We start from the raw sequence: 24,188 nt of genomic DNA, 5'->3' as shown, positions 1-24,188 counted from the left end.
ATTTTTCTTAAATATATGATACACGCATTTTAACTTTAACAATTTATTCTAATAATTAATAATACAATTCAGTATGGTACGTTTTAAAACACGGTACAACACAAAGACCCGCGAAAGCCACTATAGTGGCACATAGTGCCTAAGATGTTAATAAAACGACGTACATTTTGATCTTTGCAATGTAAAAGTCACACATGTTTCATGTAACAAAGAGATTCTGCATGTAACATTCGAAGATCTTAGAAAGAAATAATCCCTGGAGCGGTATATCGTCCGTTCGTATTAGACTTTGATTACCCTGCGAGCATCCCCCTTAGAAAAAGGTTTATAGGGTTGTATAAACCTGCACTCTTTCGAAGTTTCCCCAGAATCTGGAACGCTGTAAAATAATGGATGCCTGCGTGCTGCCAAGTTTTATGACTCCGTTTTACAGCTTCTGACGTGAAATTCGAACGGGTCCGGTGCTGGCAATTGAATCTTATCTGGCCGTACGATTAACGAATGACCTAGTAAATGCGAAAGATGAAAGATTGAATATAATTCCCGGGGTTAAATGGATTATTTAAATCGGCAGCGAAAAATGGAAGCTTGTTTAAATTGCTTTTGAAATCGTCGCCGAGCTTTAATCTAATAGCTCGGGCCATTTTCGTTTCCGAGATATTCTAAGATAAGAACGAGGTCACAGTCACGACATTGATCATTCAACTTTTAATACCCTACATTAATTTATCGTTTCAATGTTTCCTTTTTGTGTACACGAGTTCATTCCTTGAGTCTCACGGTGGGAAACAAATGATCGTCGGATGAATTTACAAGAATTATTTCAATTGTTTTCAGACACTGAGGCGTACGGATTATCTCGAGCGAAGTCCAGCTTAGACGAGATACGTATGAGTTACAACGCCGGAGGATTAATAAAGGATGATGTAGCATCTTGGTAAGCACTTGGAATTAAATTTCCCTGTGGCTGTAAACTGTAGGTATAGTTTGCATAGCCATTACGAGCCTCCTCGAGTCACTTTACTGTTTCGCCCCTCTCGGTGTCGTGCCATCGCGGTTCCACTCTGCCATGCCTCTATTAAATTAGTAGCCATTGCTTTATAGCTTCCCGTCGTTGCTCGGCCACGTGCTTACAATTGTTCTCTCCATTTCTCGCACGAAAATATTTGCCGGCGCAGTCGACGGTTCGCTTTAGTCTGCCAACATCGTTTAACCGTACGCTTTTATAATAACGGGGCTTGTGAAATGAAATGAGCTCTTAAAAAAAAGAGAACTCGTTTAGGTATCAATGAACCAGGATTTTTGTCGATCATAGCATATTTTTTTCACGTTACGTGGATGGAATGGAAAAAGTTAAGCCGTGGGATGCAACGGGAACACGGCCAATATTTGCGAGGTTCTAAAATCTGTCAGGAACACACCGATCCCGTATTTTTCCAGAATTATTTTTGTAACTGTCACCCGCGCGGGATCTCATAAATCTTTACGCTTACCCCTTTGTTCGTCGCGTCCACGATAAAGCGCGTACTCGCAGAAACATACAACCTGCGACTCGTCTGAATTCCTATGATCTACGTTTGATATCTGCGTTTTAAACGGTGTATAATATTCGCGTTTTTCGCGAGACAATAAACATCGGTTAATATTGGTACTTTTAATACGGTACGCGTGGCTTTTAATCGTTTTAACCGACCGCGATTTGCATGTTCGATTCGGAAAATATGTACGCGGCTAAAGCAAATGTTGCACACGGTATACGCACGGTTGTTAACTTTTAGTTATAAAGCGAATCGGCGTTTAATCTGCAAACACCGGGCAGACAAGCCCGCGAATTATCCCGTACGAAGATCCGCGGTTTACGATCGCGATTAAACGAAACGGAGAATAAGAATGCGAATCTCACTTCGCAGCGTGTGGAGGATCGGGACGATGTTCCGCATTCGAAATGTTCAGCTCCTGCCGACGCCAATGGCTGGATCCCCCGGGTTATGAGTCCACGGCTCCCAAATTCAAAGCTAAACGGCCATTGTTTCGCGGTTGCAGTTTGCATATTCAAACTGTATCCGAACGCGTTACTTTCCCACTTATGGGGAAAAGACTATCTCCGCGTTTTATCTGGTGAAAACGCGACGGTCTCGCGAGAACGAAATTGGAATTCGCTGATAGGCTAAGAAAACTTGTTTGGCTGGTGAGAAAGTTTGAGATATCTAGTACGGTGGTTTCGATTCCTGCATCGGATCCGATAACGGTTGCAACCTCGCGAGGCGTTAATGAAAATATTGTTTCGCGCGCTGGTTTACCTTCCGCGCGCCAGCAGTTGCTGATTACTCTCCGATGCAATTCCTTAAGCAAGCTTCGACTGGGAAAATAAGAAACTACGGTGTTACATTTTGTTTGCTCTCACTGTGCAAATGGCCAAAGTTTTTATCGGCTGCGATCGATGTCACGTTAAAGCGAAACTGTAATGAAACTCGAAGGGAAGATTAATTCGAACGGTTAACTTTTATCAGTTCTTACGTCACCTCGGCTGTTCGCCTCGTAAATTTTACGCGCAACGGAATCGTTGCTTAATTATCTTGCTTATTCGTTTACCATGTTGCTCTTTTGGATGTTTATCAATCGCGTCCTTTAAATCAAAGTTGGTTCTAATTGAAAAGATTCACGCTAGTACGTCGCGCTTTTTGCCGACCGCATAAATAACCACTCACGGCCGAAGTACGTGCGCGCTTATTCCTCCGACATTAAAAATTCCACCGGTGTAAGCGGAGATTAGCGTCGGCCGCAGCATTTAGTATGCAAACTAGAAAAATGTATAGCTACGTATAAAGAAAAAAGGGAGTTTATTGGACTGTGCCACGCGCCGGCAACTCAGCGTTTATCCTTTTCCGTAATTCAAATAATTATTCCTGTTGTATCGTCGTGCGTGCCGCGGTCGATTCGCTCCCCGGAGAACTTGGAGAAACCTGCTGTTTCTATTTTTCTATTCATCGGGGCGAAATATTGGCGGACGATATTGGCGCAAGTTTTTTCCCAATATAAACGACAGAAAAAAAAACAATGAAAAAAATCAATAAAATTCGTATTCAAAATATCATACATCGATCGCCGATCGAGTATAGTCCTATTATCAACTATGGATATCGTTTTTTGGTGAGATCGGACTCGAGACTTGCCCCGCTAAAAAATTGGGAACAATTCTTGGCCACTGGTCGGTAGCAGACTCGGCCAGCTGCGAATATCACCGAAACAAGCATTGTCCTCCGAGCCCGCCTGGTCCAACACCACTTTCCTGGCTCGCTGTTTTCATCGGCGCGCAATCTCCGTAATTATCGCGCGCATCCGTTCGGTTCGATCGACGCCATCGACACCGATTGTTGCCGTTAAAACGTACGGCTGCCCGTCCGTCGGCCGACGAAATGAATGAAACGAGACGAGGGACTCGACGAGTCGACGAGCTCTCTTCGCCCCTCTCCGCTGGCGCGGTTAAATCGATCATCGGCCCGTTCTTTCCCGCGTTTCATCGTCGCGCCGAACGTTTACAGGCTGCGGTGGTATCCCGAGTTTCGAGTTTTCAGCGTGCGAGAGAGATGTGTCACGCACCATCGGTATCGCTAATTGCGCCAACCATTAAGGATTCTCCAATTTGCACAATAAATGGTCGTTACGAGTGCGCCAGGATTACGGCGCGTGGCGCGTTATTTAAAGCGGGCACTTCATCACCCAGGGTTTCCTCTTTTATCGCAAATTAATTAATCCCAACGCCCCGGCATCCATTAAAACCGCGGCGCGCGAAGGCCTCGGATCCGCCTCAAAGCATCCAGCTAACTCCCCTCCCTCCTGTATATGTTAATGTTTTCGCGGCCGTTCGATTAATTTCTTCCTTGCCTGCAGCTGACTCGGCGAGGCTCGGCTGGCTTATATTTCTTCCTTCTTCACCCCTCCATTGTAATCGCGTAATCAATTTCCCGATTTATCATGGCTGGTTTACCTTTTATTACTCCTCCTTAAGGACCTGTTAAAAAAAATTTAGGAATAAATACGAAAAATGTAATTCTGACGATCTTTTTGCTCTATAATTCTGCAACACTCGTTTGATCAGAATCGTATGGCTTATTAATGTATTCATTTAATAAATTCGATATATTTCCACGAGAACAACCAAACATACATTTCATTGCATATTGATAACGCAATGCATATTGCATTTAACATTATAATACGCATATTTATGTTACTTTGACGCATTAAACATGTAACATGTTCTGCTTTACTGTTTAACGAGTTTCGACGTTTCCATTACTGTAATTCAACGAGACCTCTTCCAACGAGGAAATGTTATATTTACAAAGCCTTGGTGTGATTTTGTTTAGTTGTCTATTGCCATGATACTCTCTAATTTCTCGTGCAATTAGTACACAGCGTAAATCGCTTTCCTCAAGCATTAAATTTTATAATTGTGATATGTTAAATCCTCATTAACTCGGCGCTAATTACGCCGAAGGGCGGTTTCTCCAAAAATTTAGCTTACCGAGAGGGTCCTCCACTCGTTATACCTCTGAAAAAAGAGAATGCCGGCGCTTGTGAGCAGCTAGTTTTGTTGCCCATGCCGCGGTAGTAAAAGTTAGCAGTAACAGAGAGATATTTCGTACAGCTTGGAACAATGATTCCTGGCCAGCTCCGGCTTGTGTTAATTTCTCCTAGGGAGACAAGATTAAAAAACAGTAATAAACCTGTCTTTTTTTTTCAATGCTCGATCTGGCATTGATAATAATAGTAATAACTTTAATGCCAAATCTTCATTGTCCCGAGCTGTACAAAAGAGAAAATACGATTTTCGTTGAATCTTCGAAGATGATTTCGTATGATAAAAATAGAACTGCGACTCTTTTTGATTATTGATTAGCTCTGAAAATTCTGTCTGAACGCAAATATGAAATCAATGGTTTTTATATGTACATAAACACAGTGCGCTATGAACGTAGCATTGGACAGGAACATGGAAATTCTACGTTGTTTTTGTTATTGCATTTTTCACGGCGCTGGCCAGAAAAGGAAATGAATTTCCTACGATTTGTTTGAGGAAGTAAAACAAACGTCGTTTGAAAGGGGGGGAATAGCTGGTACAGCTTGCGAGTGAAGGGTCGACCGAGAAATAAGTATACGTTCTCTTGAAAAATTCGCTTCCCCACCGGTTATTCTCATTTTCTCCGATACTTCCACTTGGAAGAAAGTAATTTTCCCTGGTTTCTTTCCGCTCCGCAAACGGGGTGGCCCCGCCGCGGCCGTCGCGCCGGTGCCGCTGATCGATCGTTGATGTTCATCCGCGCGGGAAACTTCGATCCGAACGTTTATGCAAATTACTCGCGGCTTTCCAAAGGCACGGAATTAGGTTAGCCCCTCGTGGCGATCTAACGCCCGTCACGGAACGCCCGCTCGACTTATTTCTCAACGTCGTGAAACTATTCGGGTCGAACACGGAGCTATTCGGCATCTTCCTTTGTCAGCCATGCGTTACCTGTTCGTTATGAAGAAAATTCGCCCTTTCCTGCGAATTTCTTGTTTGCGTCGAGCACGTCAAGCGTTATATCGGCGAAAGACCGGCGTAACCGGTAACTTCGTTCATCGAAGTCGAACCGCGGACTGGAACTGACATTATCGAAGTTGCAACTCGCGTTCATTCCCATCGGGCGGCAATAACATGGAACTACGTGCACCGCTCGGCCCTTATTATTGCATCGGAAGCTACGCTGCTAAGGTGTTCCCGTTAATATCGATGCCATTCCTGGCAGTTAGAATGCTGGTTACAGGTTGCCAGTGCCGCGTCACGACTCCAATTAGGGTACCGAGTCGCAACTTCGCTTGTAAGATCTGATCTCTAACGATGTAATCGTTGCGTGGTCGATGATCGTGAGGTTTCGTCGAGAAACGCGATTTGCGTAAGAAATTCTGTTAGCAGCTACTCCGTTTTATAGCTGTGACACGGAATGCACAGGTACACCTGCACATATACTTGTCATCGATCGCATTTAGCATTTTCTACTGGAGGAAGCAAAACGAAAAATCACGAGGGAAGGGGACCTTAACAAATTAGTGCCTCGCTGGTAGTAAAACGGATAAAAAGGCCTTTAATCTCGAGTCGATAAAAAAAGGTCATAATTACTAACGATCTCTACGTTTGGCATGGCTGTTAGCACCACGGGCTGCTGCGCAATCAACCGCTTCGAGTATACGGCGTGCGCAAATTGAGCGTGTCTCGTTAAGCGTTTCCGATTTTTGCTTCCGCGGCGAATATAAGTCAGCCGTCGTTTCGTGGCAGCGTCAAACGTCGTTTGACGTCGATAACGTTGACCGAAAGCCCGTTCGAAACCCTATCTGGCCAGGTTAATTATCTTTTCACTGACCGCTTTGTTGGCCCGCTGAAACGGCGTCAGAGGTCCCGCCTTGATGTCCGTCAATGTAACGGACGCGCCGTGAACTCCATTTGACGTCCGACACGTGGTATAACGAGACACCGTGCACCGACGATTTCAAGCCTGGAATCCGGTCTATTTTACGGCACAGTGATAATCGCTCGACATCGGAACATCAGACAATGATCACGGTTCGCTGGCCCTTCCCGATCGCAACCGGCTCAGGCTTAAACGTTCCCGCGAGGCTCGCTAATCAGGCCACTCGAGATTTCGACCAGCCATCGATCTCCCCTGCACGGAATTCTGACAGTGTGTAATTGATAAACAATTTCAATTGCCGTCGGTTAAGTAAGATGTCTTGTCATCGTACAAGATTGAGAATTATCATTTATCATCGATAATGTCATTTAAAAGAAATTTCATATCACTGCTGAGCAAAGCGAAATCGATAATTGCCGATAGATTCTTTCAATCGCTGTTGTGTAATTAAACCTGAGGTGCATCGTGTGAAACAACGAGGTAACTTACAAAGTGTGTTAAAGATTCCCGATAACACGATTGCAATCACTGATGCCCATATTGCCACGAGCTGACTGAAAACGTTTATCGGTTTTTATCATAATTGCGCAAGCCAAATTATTATCGTTGAACTTCTGACAGCTTGTGATGTATTAGGGACTTAGGACTACTTATTCGATAAATCTTAATTATCTATCTACAGATATCGACTGTCTTGTATTACATTTAGACAACAAATTATTTACATTATTGATAAAACGAATCTTATCTTCCTGAGAATAATATAATCATCGTGTAACTTCCATGCTAAGAGATACTATATAATTTGAAAATAATCAGAAAGAAGTACGTTTGTTCCTCAATCTTACTTAATTAAACGACGTTTCAACCCAGTTTTTGCCCCTCGGGACTTACCCGAGCGACAGCTCGGCTGAAGTAGTGAAAATCGCGAGGAAACCAGCGCCGAGATCGGTTCTCAAGAACGTTCAGCTCGCGGCGAGTTTTATTCAACGACGGAGAAAATACTTTTCCACCGTTGAATGACAGAGAAGGATTAAGGGGTTGGAAGCTCGTCGAGCATTAAAAGTGCGTGAGGACGGATTGGAGCGTTGCCCAGACGGTGCGTTTTAATTATGGGTAGCGTTGCGCATTTCTAACGGGGCACCACGTCGAGCCTCGCCTCATAGCTCGTGGGCACTCGCTATTAGACTCAAGATTATTCTTACTAATTATTTTAATTGCACATAGCCTGTGAAAGGGCGAACGATAAACAGCCAACGAATGCTTGTAGGCTAATGATAAGAGGCAGCTTGCGATTGGTCTATCCGAGACATACATCTAATTTTTAGACGATAAGAAAATTAAATTATATAATACTGTTCAATCAAAATGATTAAGTGCTTGTAAATCGTAACTACAATTGAAAGTATTAGTTTTTAACTGCATACACGGTGAAACTGTCTTAACAATAACGAAGCAAATAAGAGTACTTTTAAAATTCGTTTTCTACATTTCAAAACCTCAGACATTTAACTGAAAAATTATTTATGTATGTACGTATGCGAGAGTCCTGACGTTGAGTTACAGACTTCCCTCTCGTCGGTAAGATTTCACTTCGATATTACTTTTCTTGTATTAATGCAGGCGCTGCAATGCGAAGAAGTTTCTTAATTACACGTTTCCTGCATTACCCTTCGCTCTCACTCGTAATATATTCATGATTCGAATATATTTTAAACTTGACATGTATATATATTGCTCTCCGTGCTGGATTTTCATTTAAAGTAGATGCATTTTCAGTATATAATTAGCGGCAACTTAAAATGTGGTTCATTTTCGCAGTACTCGCTGACTTGATATTTCTATATTTCTCTTTCTAATTTTGCGCCAGGTACGTATTCGAAAAATGCTACCATTACCTTTCTAAATTCTTCTACAGTTTAATTTAAGATTTTCAATATTAAGACTACCGAATTCAACGGCAGTACCGTAAGCAGTTAGCGAACTCTCTCCCTGTTTACAAAACTCTGATCGACGTATTCCAAAATCCCATTGAAACGTATAACACAATGCCGGCGATATAGACAAATTTGCGCCTTACGATTCAAAAGTATTGCGACATAAGTTGCTGGCATTCGAAACGCCTGCGAAGGAAGAAACAAGTGACTACACGTACACGATAACGATTGTGAAGTGTTACTTCACATGTTATCGAAAATAAAGATTGAATATGAAATTATCTTATCAATTCGGTGGAAGAAACCGTCAACTTTTTGCCAGTTCGGTTTATTATAAAACGGCAGAGAATAGTTCGGTTGCATCAGTAATCCAACATGTTTCGATTAACGATCATCGCCTGTTTGCTATATTTCGGTGCAGTCGCGAACGCGAACTGGTACGATAACGCCGTCGTGTACCAGGTCTACCCGAGAAGCTTCAAGGACAGTAATGGGGACGGTATCGGTGACTTGAACGGTATCACTAGTAAGTTGGAGCATATAGCTGACATCGGCGCGCAAGTAGTATGGCTGTCGCCGATCTACACGAGTCCACAGGTCGATTTTGGCTACGACATCGCAAATTTCACGGACGTCGATCCGAGTTACGGTACCCTGGCCGATTTCGACCGGCTCATAGCCAAGGCTAAGTCCCTCGGGCTTAAAGTGATACTGGACTTCGTTCCGAACCACAGTTCTCACGAACATCCTTGGTTCAAGAAGAGTATCCAAAGGATCAAGCCCTACGACGAGTATTACGTCTGGCGGGATGCCAAGATCGTGAACGGGACGAGGCAGCCGCCGAACAACTGGCTGAGTAACTTCCAGGGTTCTGCCTGGGAATGGAACGACGTCAGGAAGCAATACTACCTGCATGCGTTCGCCGTCGGTCAACCGGATCTCAACTACCGCAGTGCGCTCTTGAATCAGGAGATCAAGAACGCGTTGACCTTCTGGTTGAACCGTGGCGTCTCTGGTTTCCGTATCGACGTTATTAACCATCTGTTCGAGGATGCAGGTTTCCGTGATGAGCCGAGCGCCAACAGGACCGACATCCCCAAAGACGACTATGACAGTTTGATACACATTTATACCCAAAATCTGCATGAAAGCTACTTGGTTTTGCAGAGCTGGAGGGAACTGTTGGACAATTTCACGAGCAAAACTAATACCGATCATAAGTTGCTCCTTACGGAAACTTACGCAGCGCAAAATTACACGATTAAGTATTACAGTTACGGTTCGATCCCGTTCAACTTCATGTTCATTGTGAATTTAAACAATCAATCGACCGCTGCGGATTTCGCGACAAAGATCAACGATTGGATCGACGCTATACCAAGCGGGCACGTGGCTGACTGGGTCGTGGACAATCACGACAATCATCGCGTGGCCGCAAGATTCGGCACTAAACGGGCTGATCAGATCACGATGCTGTCGATGATGCTGCCCGGCATCTCAGTTGTTTATTATGGCGACGAAATTGGGATGGAGGACAGATTTTTCACGTATGAGGAGACCGTCGATACGGCTGGCTGCAACGCCGGTCCGGAAAGGTACTATTTGAAGTCCAGAGACCCTGCGAGGACACCGTTCCAATGGGACAACACTACCAGCGCTGGGTTCTCCACTAGTCCAAAAACTTGGCTGCCGGTTAACTCTAATTATAAAACGTTGAACCTGGCCGCGCAAAAGGTGGCCGAAGTTTCTCATTACAAAGTATTCAAGGCAATGGTCGCTCTTAAAAATAGCAGCGTGCTCACGAAGGGAAGTGCAGAAGTCTCCGTCTTGAAGAACAAGGTTCTGGCGGTCGTTCGTCAATTGGGACGGAAATACGCTTTGCTGCTCACTAACGTCTCCAACTTGCCTGTCACTGTAAATATTAAAACCACTTTGGATCTTCCCAACGATACTATCCTTCAGGTTTATACAGCAAGCATTGGTTCGGACATTTCTCCTGGTTCGTTGGTCTTCGGAAACGCTGTGACTGTTCCTGGATCTGCATCTATTGTGGTCATTGCCGCTTAATCAGATCATAATTGAAATTGTTCGAACGACCGGCTCAGCCGAGCGCGAGTTTGTCTGCTAGGCTTGCTATCGCCACCATCGTTTTTTAATAAATAGAGTGGTAGATAAAATGTTAAATATTATTTTTGCTAACACGTGTGATAATGACGAATTATATTATATATGTGATGTCGTCGAATTGTATTATATAATTAAAAACTAGATATTTTACATTAGATTCAATGTAATAAGATAATAGAATACATTCATTAAATTATATCAATTTAATATTGCAACTAATAATTCCTTGACTTCTACGTACGACAGATTCCTCGCAAGCCATTTTCCGATAAATTCTTGGCTATAAACTTTTCATACCGCGCCGAGGCTCCACGAAAATTTGACAATTCCGAAATGCAGCTAGTTACGTACTCGAAGAATTCTACCATCATCTTTCTAAATTATTTTGAAGTTTAATTTAAGATCTCCCTTATTAAAACCACCGAATTGAACGGCATCATCGTAAGTAGCGAGCAAAGTTTCTCGTTGTTTACGAAACTCTGATCGATGCATTTCGAGATCCCGTCGCACAAAATCGATTTATCCTGTTTCCCACGGCGTGGCCATTCCAGCGAAGTGCTTTGAATCGGTGTTTTATCTCAGGGAATGTCTCACCCTCTGCTCGTAGGTAGCGACCCATTCAGACGCGATCCCACCCCCGTATCCTCTCGAGTAAGTGGCAGGCCGTCGCTGTGACGCGCTTCGCGATCCCACGAGCATCATGCTGCATTTTTCGCTGCCACCTCATAAATATCGAGCGTCGCGTCGTTCCACAGATTCTCGTCTTTGTCCGCGAGAAAATTGACGAACCAGAAATCCTCGTCTGTATGGAACGACTAGCTATTTGTGCCTTTGATCGCTCATTAATTTTGCCAATTTTCACGCGTCACATATATGTCTGCGAGAAAGTTGCCGCAGTTTAACATCTGAGTTTAATTTTCTGTTAGAGCGAATGCCTCGTTAAGGAACTAGTGACCGCGTTTCTAACGATCGCGTTAACTTGGAACTAAAACATATAATTCTCTCCTCATATTCTTTTTTTTTTTCGGGTAGACACGTTTCAGCGAAATTATTTCGGAGTCACTTCGCCGAGTTTTCCGAGGTGTCAACTGTATTCAGTGGTTCGCACAAATAGCTCGGTGCCTATGTTTACGCGCCGCCGGTGTCTGACACGGATACGACTCTTTCTACTTCCCGCTAATGAACAGTTTTAATTGGAACAGCTACTCGCCACGTGCGTCGCGTATCGCACGGGAAGAGTGCAATTCTCACGCGTACATAGAAGTGTTTCAGATAATGCAGGCGCTTGTTGTGCGCTAGTTTGATGCAAACGTTTCGCGACAGCTGCTCGCGTTCGAAACGACTGCGAAGGAAGAAACAAGCGACGATCGTGGTAATTTTGTTTCATTCTATTATCGACACAGCCGGCACGTGCACATTCATAGAAAAAAATCTACACGACGTTCGGTCAATTTTCAGCGACGCGCCGCGGGCCGGTTCTCTTCCTCTTTTTTCTGCTGATTTTCTATTTCTCGTTCGCACGAAATTCTATCAACGGCCCTGTATTTAGCTTTATATCCACAGCAGCAGCTGTACCTACAAAACTGGACCGGGCGGCAATTTCCATTTGAGAGGCGGCGAACGTCGTTCGCCCTTCAGAGACCGTTTTTACTCCAAAATATGAATTGCAAAACTTACATATATACCACCGGACCGCGTACAACGCGCTGGCTGCCGTGGAAATTGGACTTTTCGAGATTGCGGGACCCTTCTTGCTCAAGAAAAATTCAATAAACCCTGCCGCCGGCTAGAAAATGCATAGGAGATTATTGCATAGGATATTAATCATTATCAAATTGAATTTCACCCCGTCTTTAATCAAATTTCATGGTTATCGACGATACATGCACGGCCGTCGTTCCGTGTTCATCGTACTTTCCGCGTTTCAATTACGTTCTTCCTCAGCAATTTTCCCTGCTAATTTCTCGTGGAACTTGTTTGCTACGATACCGACAAAAAATTACTCTGGATAGGGAGAGACGAAAGAATTGAAACGTATGAACGAAGAAGAGTCGGAGGGGGCGGACGGGTATAAAAGCCAACAGTATTCAGGGAAAAACTGTTATTCCGGAATTACGGTGTACGCTATTTCGAGCGTGGCTACTTTCACAACGTGTCAGAAATGTCTAAGCTTTGGGACGTTCTTGCGACAGAGCGAATCTCCGTGGCTCAACCTTTTGCATCGCAGCTCTTCCCAGTGTCTCATTTTCCGCGGACGAAATTTTCAGGTGTCCCGGAACGCGTGCCAGTCGTGTAACGAGCTGCGAGCTGTCAGACCATTGCTTTAGAGTCACTTAGAACCGGATCCCTGGACGAAATGTACCCGGGAACAACGGCGAAATTTGTCCCTTGATGAGACATGAGAACTCGGTTTTGATGAAGCTGAAATGAACCGGCAAGTCTCCAGCGTGTCGCTGATGTATAACACGAAATTTTAAGCGAGGTTAATTGAGAAAATAAAGCTTTTTTGTAATATCGAGATCTAATTAAGAATTTGTGGAATCGATTTGTTGTTAATTTGTATTGCGTTGAAAAATACTTTTGAAAAGAGCTATATTGGAGGTTCTCTACGTAGAGTGACAAGAAAGACAAATATTTTACGTTATCAGTCGATCCAAGTTAACACTTACGTTTTCAAGTACCGAATAGCAACGTTTGATGTTTCAAATGCGGAAATGCGATTTCGAAAGGCAGGCAATTGACAGCTTACACGGGGCGCGCAACCGTCGTCGCTGTAATTATTCGAAGAACGTGCTTTCATTTAATTTCACGGTATTCCAACAATGTTGATTTACCGGATGGACTGGCGCGCAGTGAAAATTTAATTAGGATCGCATTGCCTGGTCGTGTGTTGTGCTTTCGATGATAATGCATGCACGGGTTAATTAATTTGTAGCCTCGAATGCGCACGGTCGTTCGGCATTACGCATGTAACGAGTCGACGCGTTTTCCGCGAGCACCATTGCTTCTGCCCATTCTCTTTCGTTCCCGGCAATTTGTCCTCCGTCGATCGTTAAATATGTTTTATCCGCTTCAGGATATTCACACCCTCGAATAATATCTGTACTCAGACACCATGTCAATAATTGAGCAATTGATCTGTTCAAAAATTCGTCCGAGTAGTTTGGTGGCTGTATTTTAAAAATTAGCTAATAGGTGATTAAAATTTTGTTGCCACGACTGCTATCTAATTTCCTTGTTTGCGGGGCAGCGGCGTGGACGTTGGAAATTCATCGAAAAATGGCTGGTCGTCGTCGGATGAAAGTCGAGCCGCGGAAGGGTGGCATACAAATAGGGCGGGAAAGGGAGGATTCTCCCCATTCTCTGGAAAGAGAGTCGACGGAGACAGGAGTTCTGTGAAGTAGCAGGGTACAACCGCGAACGAGGGCTAATAACCTAGGAAGTTAATTACGGCCGTAAACTGCGAGGGGGTTGTTTGACTACCCCTCGGTAGCTAGGGTGGCTGACATAACGTGGCCTCGTTACAACGGAGACCGCGCCGATCCCTCCCTCGTCGTCTACACTTTCGAAGCGATCGCACGTCGTGAAAGCTCAACTTTCATCCTGCACGCCGCAAATCTATGAAAATTAACCCTTTCCGACTGCTCGCTCAGTTTTAACGCTTGGAAACATTTTTTTTTTTTAATGAAACTTGCTTCCAATACATAGTTTATAATTTCTTTTTACGCATAAAGCGTGTTTCTCTTTCCTAACACGCATGTTTCTTACATTGCGCGGTTAAAAAATAAAATACGATCGGAATAAGGAACGTGACAGGGAAAAGGCCGATAACGGGGGAAAAGACGGGGACGTTTTCGCGGTATGAATGATTCATTGTTTCGATGAAATTGTTCCAGGCGCGCAGCCGTGAAACAATGAATGAACGTAGTTCGCGCAATAAGCCAAGAAGAAAATTACGCGCATAAATAATGCTCTGGCAACGAAACTTTGTCCCACCGCGAGCATTTCCACTACGCGGGTATGCATTAGGTACCGCGTTGATCTTTGCCGGTTGCCGCAGGATTCGCTTATATCTTCGTACGTAAATCACCGTAGAACCGTCGCGTTGTTTCGCATGCGAAACACGTTTATTGTTGGAAAATGTATTAAACCATGGACGGATAGCTGACAAAAGGATTTAATCTGATTAATTTGAAACGAGAGACGGCTTAATTGAATCATTGCTTTCGAATATTTACAGTTAAAAGAATTCTATCTGTTTTGTACAAAATCTGCATCGCGAATTGACGCACCAATGTAGTAGATATTCGAGTGTTGTAAAAAACTCATCTGATAACACTTTCGGCAACGAAACGTGTTCCCCATGCGAATTCCGTATCGTTGTACGCTGAAAACAGCGCGTGTCAAAGAATTTTGTCGACCAATTCCAAAAAATCGTTTCCTTTTGTTCGCCGCGTGTGAACCGTTAGAAAAAAATGAATGGAGGAACGGGGTTTTCCTCCCCTCCTGTAGTCACACTGCGATATCGTTCAAATTTGATGAATATTGGCAGTTGGTGCGGGCCAACTATCTTTGTGCACGGTTTGTTTAAAACTGTACGTCGGTGACGGGTGGGGGACCGCGCGAGAAACCGATTGAAAATTTCAGTTTTTATCGAGGGGCTGAAATTTTGATAAATCGTTCCGGGAGCCGAATCGAAAAAGGGACGCGAGGGGGCGAGCGTATCGGCCGTACTGAAAATCGACGAAAAAAGCTTTTCAGCTCTCAGCCACGAATACATTTTTGCCATGTTCTTTGTTTCGCGCATCGCGTTTCCAACACAATAGTCGGTCCGGGATCATTGTATCTCCTTTCTTGTTCAATTAAGACGAATCGTTATTGATAATACCGACTATAAAACAGCCACTATTTCCAGTAGGATGACATGAAAATGGCTCTGAAATTGGAGCACCACTCACGATCCATATACATAGCGGCGAGATGCACTTTGCTCGTTGTTGTTTCCTCTTTTCCGCTGTCAATTTCGGTTGTCAAATATTTATAGTTTGAACAAAAACAATCGTTGTTTTGTAACGGATTTTCTCGGTGACGGAAAACTGTCATTCGTCCATTATCGCTTTCAATAAAAAATTTTACACCGTTTTAATCGAACGTTCGTTAATTCCCGGCTCATTCAACTGGAATCAATTAGCCAATTGTTTAATTATTCCGTGTCGAGGCGTACGACATAGCCGATGGCGTACGAATTTAACGATTCAATGATAATTAACGATATTTAGTTATCGATTTATGGCGAATGTTAAAGCGTAGAAAGGCTTGAAACGAATGGTGAGTTTATTCGCCACAGGTCTCGTGTCAGCTTGAAATTGGCCTAAGAACCAAAGTACGAAGCTCTGGGGCTGTAGTATGGTTGCCTGTGTAATTAGCTACGATAGCAGTTATGGGGCCGGCACGCATAAACGCTCAGTACACGCGAGATAGTGCGGCCCCGGCGTGTTTAAGTTTTCTCAAGTGGCCCCACACCTCGAAAAATCTTATCGTTACATTGCTTCCGAGTTGCATTTCGTGCGGTGAAATTCGCTGTATCGAAGTAACGTAGAAGTTCTTCTTACATCACGTGTTCATAACGTTTTACGAGAAATTCGCAACGAAGAAGAGATAGTTATTGTTATCAAAATCGCGAATTGCATCAACAATACCTGAGCAAAACACTCGAGACTACAGGTACGATAACGAGTGTGAAGTGTTTCTTCACATGTTATTGAAAATAAAGATTGAATGCGAAATTATCTTATCGATTCCGTGGAAAAAACCGTAAACTTTTTGCCAGTTCGGTTTATTATAAAACGGCAGAGAATTGTTCGGTTGCATCAGTGATCCAACATGTTTCGGTTAACGATCATCGCCTGTTTGCTATATTTCGGTGCAGTCGCGAACGCGAACTGGTACGATAACGCCGTCGTGTACCAGGTCTACCCGAGAAGCTTCAAGGACAGTAATGGGGACGGTATCGGTGACTTGAACGGTATCACTAGTAAGTTGGAGCATATAGCTGACATCGGCGCGCAAGTAGTATGGCTGTCGCCGATCTACACGAGTCCACAGGTCGATTTTGGCTACGACATCGCAAATTTCACGGACGTCGATCCGAGTTACGGTACCCTGGCCGATTTCGACCGGCTCATAGCCAAGGCTAAGTCCCTCGGGCTTAAAGTGATACTGGACTTCGTTCCGAACCACAGTTCTCACGAACATCCTTGGTTCAAGAAGAGTATCCAAAGGATCAAGCCCTACGACGAGTATTACGTCTGGCGGGATGCCAAGATCGTGAACGGGACGAGGCAGCCGCCGAACAACTGGCTGAGTAACTTCCAGGGTTCTGCCTGGGAATGGAACGACGTCAGGAAGCAATACTACCTTTTAACGATCATCGCCTGTTTGCTATATTTCGGTGCAGTCGCGAACGCGAACTGGTACGATAACGCCGTCGTGTACCAGGTCTACCCGAGAAGCTTCAAGGACAGTAATGGGGACGGTATCGGTGACTTGAACGGTATCACTAGTAAGTTGGAGCATATAGCTGACATCGGCGCGCAAGTAGTATGGCTGTCGCCGATCTACACGAGTCCACAGGTCGATTTTGGCTACGACATCGCAAATTTCACGGACGTCGATCCGAGTTACGGTACCCTGGCCGATTTTGACAAGCTCGTAGCCAAGGCTAAGTCCCTCGGACTTAAAGTGATGCTGGACTTCGTTCCGAACCACAGTTCTCACGAACATCCTTGGTTCAAGAAGAGTATCCAAAGGATCAAGCCCTACGACGAGTATTACGTCTGGCGGGATGCCAAGATCGTGAACGGGACGAGGCAGCCGCCGAACAACTGGCTGAGTAACTTCCAGGGTTCTGCCTGGGAATGGAACGACGTCAGGAAGCAATACTACCTACATCAGTTCGCCGTTGGTCAACCGGATCTCAACTACCGCAGTGCGCTCTTGGATCAGGAGATGAAGAACGCGTTGACGTTCTGGTTGAACCGTGGCGTCTCTGGTTTTCGTATCGACGCTATTAACCACCTGTTCGAGGATACAGGTTTCCGTGACGAGCCGAGCGCCAACAGGACCGACATCCCCAAAGACGACTACGACAGCTTGGTACACATTTACACCAAGAATCTGCATGAAACCTACTTGGTTTTGAAGAGCTGGAGGGAACTGTTGGACAATTTCACGAGCAAAACTAATACCGATGAGAAGTTCGTCCTCACGGAAGCTTACGCAGATCATAAGTACACAGTTAAGTATTACAATTACGGCTCGGTCCCGTTTAACTTCATGTTCATGGCGACTTTGAACAAACAATCGACCGCTGCGGATTTCGCGGGAGAGATCAATGATTGGATGGACTCTGTACCAAGCGGGCACGTAGCTAACTGGGTCGTGGGCAATCACGACAATCATCGCGTGGCCGCAAGATTCGGCAGTAAACGGGCGGATCAGATCACGATGTTGTCGATGATGCTGCCCGGCATCTCAGTTGTTTACAATGGGGACGAAATCGGGATGGAGGACAGATGGTTCACGTATGAGGAGACCGTCGATACGGCTGGCTGCAACGCCGGTCCGGAGAGGTTCTATTTGAAGTCCAGAGACCCTGAGAGGACACCGTTCCAATGGGACAACACCACCAGTGCTGGGTTCTCCACTAGTCCAAAAACTTGGCTGCCGGTCAACTCTAATTATAAAACGTTGAACCTGGCCGCGCAAAAGGTGGCCGAAGTTTCTCATTACAAAGTATTCAAGGCAATGGTCGCTATTAAAAATAGCAGCGTGCTCACGAAGGGAAGTGCAGAAGTCTCCGTCTTGAAGAACAAGGTTCTGGCGGTCGTTCGTCAATTGGGACGGAAATACGCTTTGCTGCTCATTAACTTCTCCAACTTGCCTGTCACCGTAAATACTAAAGCCAGTTTGGATCTTCCCAACGATACTATCCTTCAGGTTTATACAGCAAGCATTGGTTCGGACATTTCTCCTGGTACCTTGGTCTACGGAGACGCTGTGACTGTTCCTGGATCTGCGTCTGTTGTGGTCATTGCCGCTTAATCAGATCATGATCGAGATGGTTCGGACGACCTGCTCAGCCGGACGCAGGTTTATCAGCTCGGCGTGTTATCGCCACAATAATTTTTTGATAAATAAAATGGTAGATAAGATGTTTATTATTACGCTTGTTAACGAGTGTAATAACGTTGACGAATTATATAATGAAATTGTAGATATTTTTAATAAAATTAAAGCAGTATTATATAATGTTCATGTAATATGATAATATCATACATTCATTCAATTATGTCAATTTCTTATTGTGATTAATAATTCCTTGTTTTCCACGTACGACAGTTTCCTCGCGATGCAAGTAGCAAACTTTCATAATTATTTGTAGCGAAAACACGACAAAGCCGGCTGTACAAGTTGCCAGTCTGTTTATATCGATCCAAAACTAACCCACAAAAACTTCATAATGAGCCCCATTGTTATTTAAAAAACCGGCTGATTACTTATTACAATTTTCATGGCTCCACCGTTTTTGCATAATTACAATCCTCGGCTCGCTTCATCGTTCAGATTTTAATAAACGAACTATCGAATGTGCAAGTAATTTTCTACGGTAATAAAATTTTTAATCATGTTGCCTTCTTTCCATTTCTTTATTATCCTCTTGTATGCAATATCGCTTTGTTGTCATTGTTTTCATAAAAGAAAAGTAATTCTTGCTTCGTTTCTATTGCGACTCCATGTTGTAAATTTTTACGTACGTTCGGTTGATAAAAGATGAAAAATACGAATGACTTTTATATATCCACGGTTGACGCCGTGTAATTATAAAAAATTTAATCAAGAGCCTCTCACATTTCTGTCAGAGCAGGAATTCTGTTTTCCTCATTAGATCGTTGCTAATTTTTTTCTCGCATGCGTCAGCTGCGATTGATAAAAAAACAACTCGGCGGCCAATCCGCAGCCTGTTAATTAACTGACCGACCGCTTCCAGATTTAATGTAATTGAATTATTTAGTACGGTCGGAGTCCGCTCACTGTTTTACTGGAACTTTCATGAGTTTCCGAATATTCATAGAATAATTACGCGGCCGTCGTCGCCGTCGTCGTCGTCGTCGTCGTCACCGAGCGAAAAAATTCCTATTACAGGAGATTTTGTTTCTCCCATCTAGTAATCTACCAATTAAAACTACTGTGGTGTTTCAAAAGTGTATTCGAAGTTGGAAAATCGATTCGCTGACTTAACTAGTTAAGTTTGTCAAATCTGTTTATACTCTCATTAATTATAAGTAGTATGTGGCATTGGTCAGCTTCTGATCTTTGAATAGTCGCGTTATTCAATTTCTTGAATGTTGAGGATCGAAAGTTGCCACTTTTTTAGAACAGAGTAATTAATTAAATAAAGCGTGTAAATTGGTTCAATAATTAGTTTCGTGAACGAACGGTTGGAAAATCTCTCGAAATTTTTCCCGAAGGGAAGAAAGTCGGAAGTATACGTAGAGGACGTTTTGTTTGGTCGTTCTTAGAAGATGCGGAACGAGTTGGAAAGGGATGAGACGTACGTACGTGTACGTGTACCTATGACGTCGGAGGCCGTATACGCGTAGGCGAGTACCCGAAGTGGAAATTTTCAAGTTTTCATGCAGACAGCCTCCATGGTTCCAGTGTGCAACGGCATGCCGTTGCACCAATCACGTTGAGTGCACATTCTTCAACCTCTATCCTCCTGTCCCTTGTTCCCGTTATTTCCTTCCACCCCTCCTTGTTCTTCTCCTCCTACTCCTCCACCTATCCCGTTTCAGACGTCGCCGAGACACTCGGAAAAGATGCACCCTCGTGCACACCATCGACTTCATTTGTGTACACCCACGCACGTATTCGCTCCCTCGCTTGGGAACCGACGACGCCGAGGACTCTTTCCTTTGCTTTTGTCTTCCCGTTTCGCGTGGCCTGTATTTTTCCGGTACGACTCGGTGTTTGTTCCGCGATAGGATCAATCATGCCGCATCGGCGCTTTTGTTTCCCTTACCTCCGGAATAACAGTTGTCGCGATAAATGATAAAGTTCGCCTGCGAGCTTTCCCCTCGAGTGATCTTCAAGGCTTCGTGCCTGTTACTACCGTCGTTCGGCGTCGTTTAAATATCTGACACGGCAAAACGAGACGTCGAGCACTCCTGACCGAAACAGTAGACACATCGATGAATCTCTCGTCGCGGGAAACTTTTATATAAATTGTAATAAATGGAAAATATGTTTATACAATAGGAGGAGTCTCGGATAATTTATATCGCTGGTTAAAATTATATCCGTGCCGCAGACAAGGCGCCGAGACGAGGAGGCCTTGATTTCCTCCGGAAGCTCACCAGACTATATTAAAACACTTCCCTGGGGAAAATTTCATTCCGCCGCCAGGGTTGTTGCATCGCAGTCATCGTCGACGTTCCACCGTTTCGCCCAGCCAATCTGTACCAAATATTTTGGTGGTGGCCGTCTCGTCTTATTTCCCTGCCGCGGTAACTCACAGCCTCTTAATTAATTCGTGGTAGCTCCTGCTCGGTTTCCACCCGGTGGAAACGCCGGTGGTCGTATTCTTTTTCTCTCTCCCAGAGTCGCTTTCGACGCCTTACTTTTATCACGCGGACCGTGAATTTTCACCGGGGAACACGGCCTTTCAAAGGATTAGCGCTCCCGACGAGCAATCTTCCTCCGTTTTTCTTTCCCCTTTTCTTTTTAATTTCATCGCCGAGGACGGAAAAGTGTTGCGTGCAACATCGCGCGGGACCCGCAAGAAACCCAGCAATGCATTTCGCGTGTTACTCAATTAATCCCTTCGCGAATACTCGGAAAGTATCGATCGATCGCGAAGTGCAACCGCCTGACATGTCACAGCGTCGAACGTTCTTAGAACATCTTTTATTACTATAAAATCTGAGCATCTAATTATCAACATACTTGAAGAACAGCCGGACTCACCTTTGCTGGTGACGTTAATCCTACATTGGGCGATGACTATCCTTGACTAGTTCAACAATCTTGCCACGTCGATGTATGAATCTGTAACATTAAAATAAATTTATGTGCACTCCATTGTCATACGAAATAGATTCTGTATTTTCCCGAGTACACGTATAATCGCATGGGACTTATTGTTAGTTCCCTACGTTAAACCGCAAAATCTCCCAGTACGATGGCCGTCGATCAGAGCACGTGCCTCCATGCCGATTTTGCAGGATTCGATCTTTGAGCTGGACGATAAGCCGATCGTCATATCGGTAAATAATGAACGAGAGATTGTACGTACTCTGTGCGTTTGTCAGTGAGCGAGAGAAAGAGCGTCACTCCATTTGGTTGTCCCAATCGCAGCCGATATCAGCCGGCTGGATTTTCTACCCAACCTCCGAATCCAATTACCCCGAATAATTTATCGGCGAATCACAGACGTTAATGACATCGGCTCGCGAATTAAGCGAGCCAGGGGGAAAAGCTCTGCTGCGAAAAATGCGACGTGCGGGGAACCGCTCGTGTCGCCAATTAGTATTCATGCCGCGGATAAAGTTCCCATTTTTACGTGGATCCGCGGCCGGGTTCGATTACCAAGAGCGGCGTGCATTTTCGATCGGCACCTCCATACCCAATAACCAGGGCCGTGTTCTTCGCGTTTTTGATTGCTTTTTGATCACTGAACGCGGCATCCATTCTCTATATAAAATTGACTCCCAGGTCACCCTATTCCTACGGAATATTGCACTCCTCGCACGCAATTAACTTCGAACGCCTGTCCGTCGAATCGGATTGACGTTATCATTGATTTAAACTTGTTCTAAACACGAAGGGTAAACCAATCTACTATACTTCTGGTGGAACATCGTAGAGTCCCACCGCGGTGAAAGGGTTAATCCCGAATCGTTCATCGGTGTCACCCATCATCTCGAAAGCCCATCCAAGCGGGGCCGTAAGAAGTTTCCCCGAGGCGAGGAAGGCGATCGTTCAACGTCGTCGACAGGGCCCGAGGCGCAAAAACCGTGCGACGAACGCGCGTTAAACTAGGAATGTTTCAACGGAATTCGGAGAAACCTGCCTCTAAGTGGCTCGGAAATTGTAGTACGCACCGATCTGCTCATAAGTATTAGCTGCTATTTATCAGTTAACTTCCCGTTGCGAACTGACATCGCCCCGAGAATACTGCTTGGTCAGAGGGTGGGCGAGGCGAGAAACCGTGGGAGGAGAGGATGCTCCGTTCAAGGGAAATATATCTTTGGACGCTTCTTTCGTTTGACACCGCACCCGAGGGCTCGGTTCGAGAAGTTTTAATGATTCCCGGTGACGGGAAACTGCTCCGGCTATACGTCAGCCCCGATTCTCCAGGGAGTCGATGAAACTGCCGCGCACAAAACAAACGGTGTCTGATTCTTTCCAAGATTTCCAATAAACGCGTTTTGACTCATGGATGATCGATTTATGGACCGTCATATCGGTCTTCCTCTACTAAAAGCAATTCTTTAAAACAATGCGTATTTAAAAATAATTGTATAATTGTCGTTTATTTTAATCCATATATAGTATCTTTTAAAACTGTGTGTTCGAGTTTTTCTGACGGGCATCGAAAAACATCACGTGGAATAAAAGTCTCCCGGGGAGACACGATAACTAATAAAACGCATCAATGATTTCGGACAATTCTAGCGTGAACAGGCGCGAACCTTTCTCGTTAATGAAATTCAATTTCTCTCCTGTCGCTCGGTTCATTATTCCTCCCACGATAACTGTTCACGTTCACGCGTTTTTTGATTCGCCGCGCACGCAACCGATAAAAGCGCAATATTTTTAATACGTTCGATGGATCGGGCATTCGTTCTCTGTGACCGTAATAATAAATGTTGAACAACAAATATTTTTACCGAATCAATCGCAGCTCATGCAAACGGCGTTTAAAATGAATTTTTATCAATTTACACTGTAGAAACAAAGTTCATGCACAGTGCGTTGACTAACGACTAATTGAAAGGATCGCGTGACGCACTCCCTTTGGCAAAACAGACAAGCAAGAAAAAAAATACGCTTATTCTGGCATACGCTGTATGCATATTTATAATAGTGAATACTATTTTGAATTCGCGGGAAGAGCACGCGAACGATCCGTTAACGTACTTTTCTCTCACGTTAAAACGTTATCAGCGCGACGCAATGGGGTATCTCGTTCTAGCACTATAATATCGTAAAACAACTTCGAGTCCCACGCGCTCGCATATTGTCGCCGCGACGCTTTTATGGTTAATAGTGTGCCATTTAATTATCATAAACGCCGCCGGGGCTGGCGCAGTTGCCAGGGACAGTACAAACTTTCGAACATTCTGTAACGAAGTTTACGACCGTCGAACCAAATCCGTCTCTCGGTTTCTGAACGTCGATTGTCTCCCTCGATGAATTCGTTTCCTGTAGTTAGTTTCATTTCGGAACGAGATTTCCCTCTGTATCGTGAAGCACTGTTAAATCTTCTAAAATGAAGGGACGCGGTAGCGTCCCGAAGGCAAGTTTGAGTCTGAAGATCGCAGCTTGTCGTCAGGTACCGCGTCTCTTATATACACGTAAATTCGTGTTCGATTTTTTCTTTTATGTATTA

General features: G+C 44.4%; 3 protein-coding genes across 4 annotated transcripts in view; 2 read left to right on the top strand and 1 right to left on the bottom strand.

Moving 5' to 3' along the window:
- LOC108628264 (chaoptin) overlaps window positions 1-24,188 on the bottom strand; it is a 143,960-nt gene that overhangs the window by 23,117 nt on the left and 96,655 nt on the right. For both annotated transcript variants that reach the window (XM_018030060.2, XM_026816316.1), the window contains one exon: window positions 21,542-21,622. The gene's annotated coding sequence lies outside the window, so the exon portion shown is untranslated. The remainder of the gene's footprint in view (window positions 1-21,541; window positions 21,623-24,188) is intronic.
- LOC108628236 (maltase 1-like) lies at window positions 8,689-10,621 on the top strand. Its single transcript, XM_018030006.2, has one exon. It carries the CDS (start codon window positions 8,762-8,764, stop codon window positions 10,451-10,453), a length of 1,692 nt encoding a protein of 563 aa, XP_017885495.1. The 5' UTR covers window positions 8,689-8,761; the 3' UTR covers window positions 10,454-10,621.
- On the top strand, window positions 16,368-18,616 carry LOC108628235 (maltase 1-like). Its single transcript, XM_018030005.2, has 2 exons — window positions 16,368-16,483; window positions 17,012-18,616. Exons 1-2 carry the CDS (start codon window positions 16,397-16,399, stop codon window positions 18,614-18,616), a joined length of 1,692 nt encoding a protein of 563 aa, XP_017885494.1. The 5' UTR covers window positions 16,368-16,396.

This window comes from Ceratina calcarata, unplaced genomic scaffold (assembly GCF_001652005.2).
Source record: "Ceratina calcarata isolate Rehan_Ccalc_2016 unplaced genomic scaffold, ASM165200v1 scaffold514.2, whole genome shotgun sequence".
Classification (NCBI taxonomy): Eukaryota; Metazoa; Arthropoda; class Insecta; order Hymenoptera; family Apidae; genus Ceratina; species Ceratina calcarata.
The sequence above is the reverse complement of the archived record's forward strand: the minus strand, read 5'-3'. Positions and strand labels throughout refer to the sequence as shown.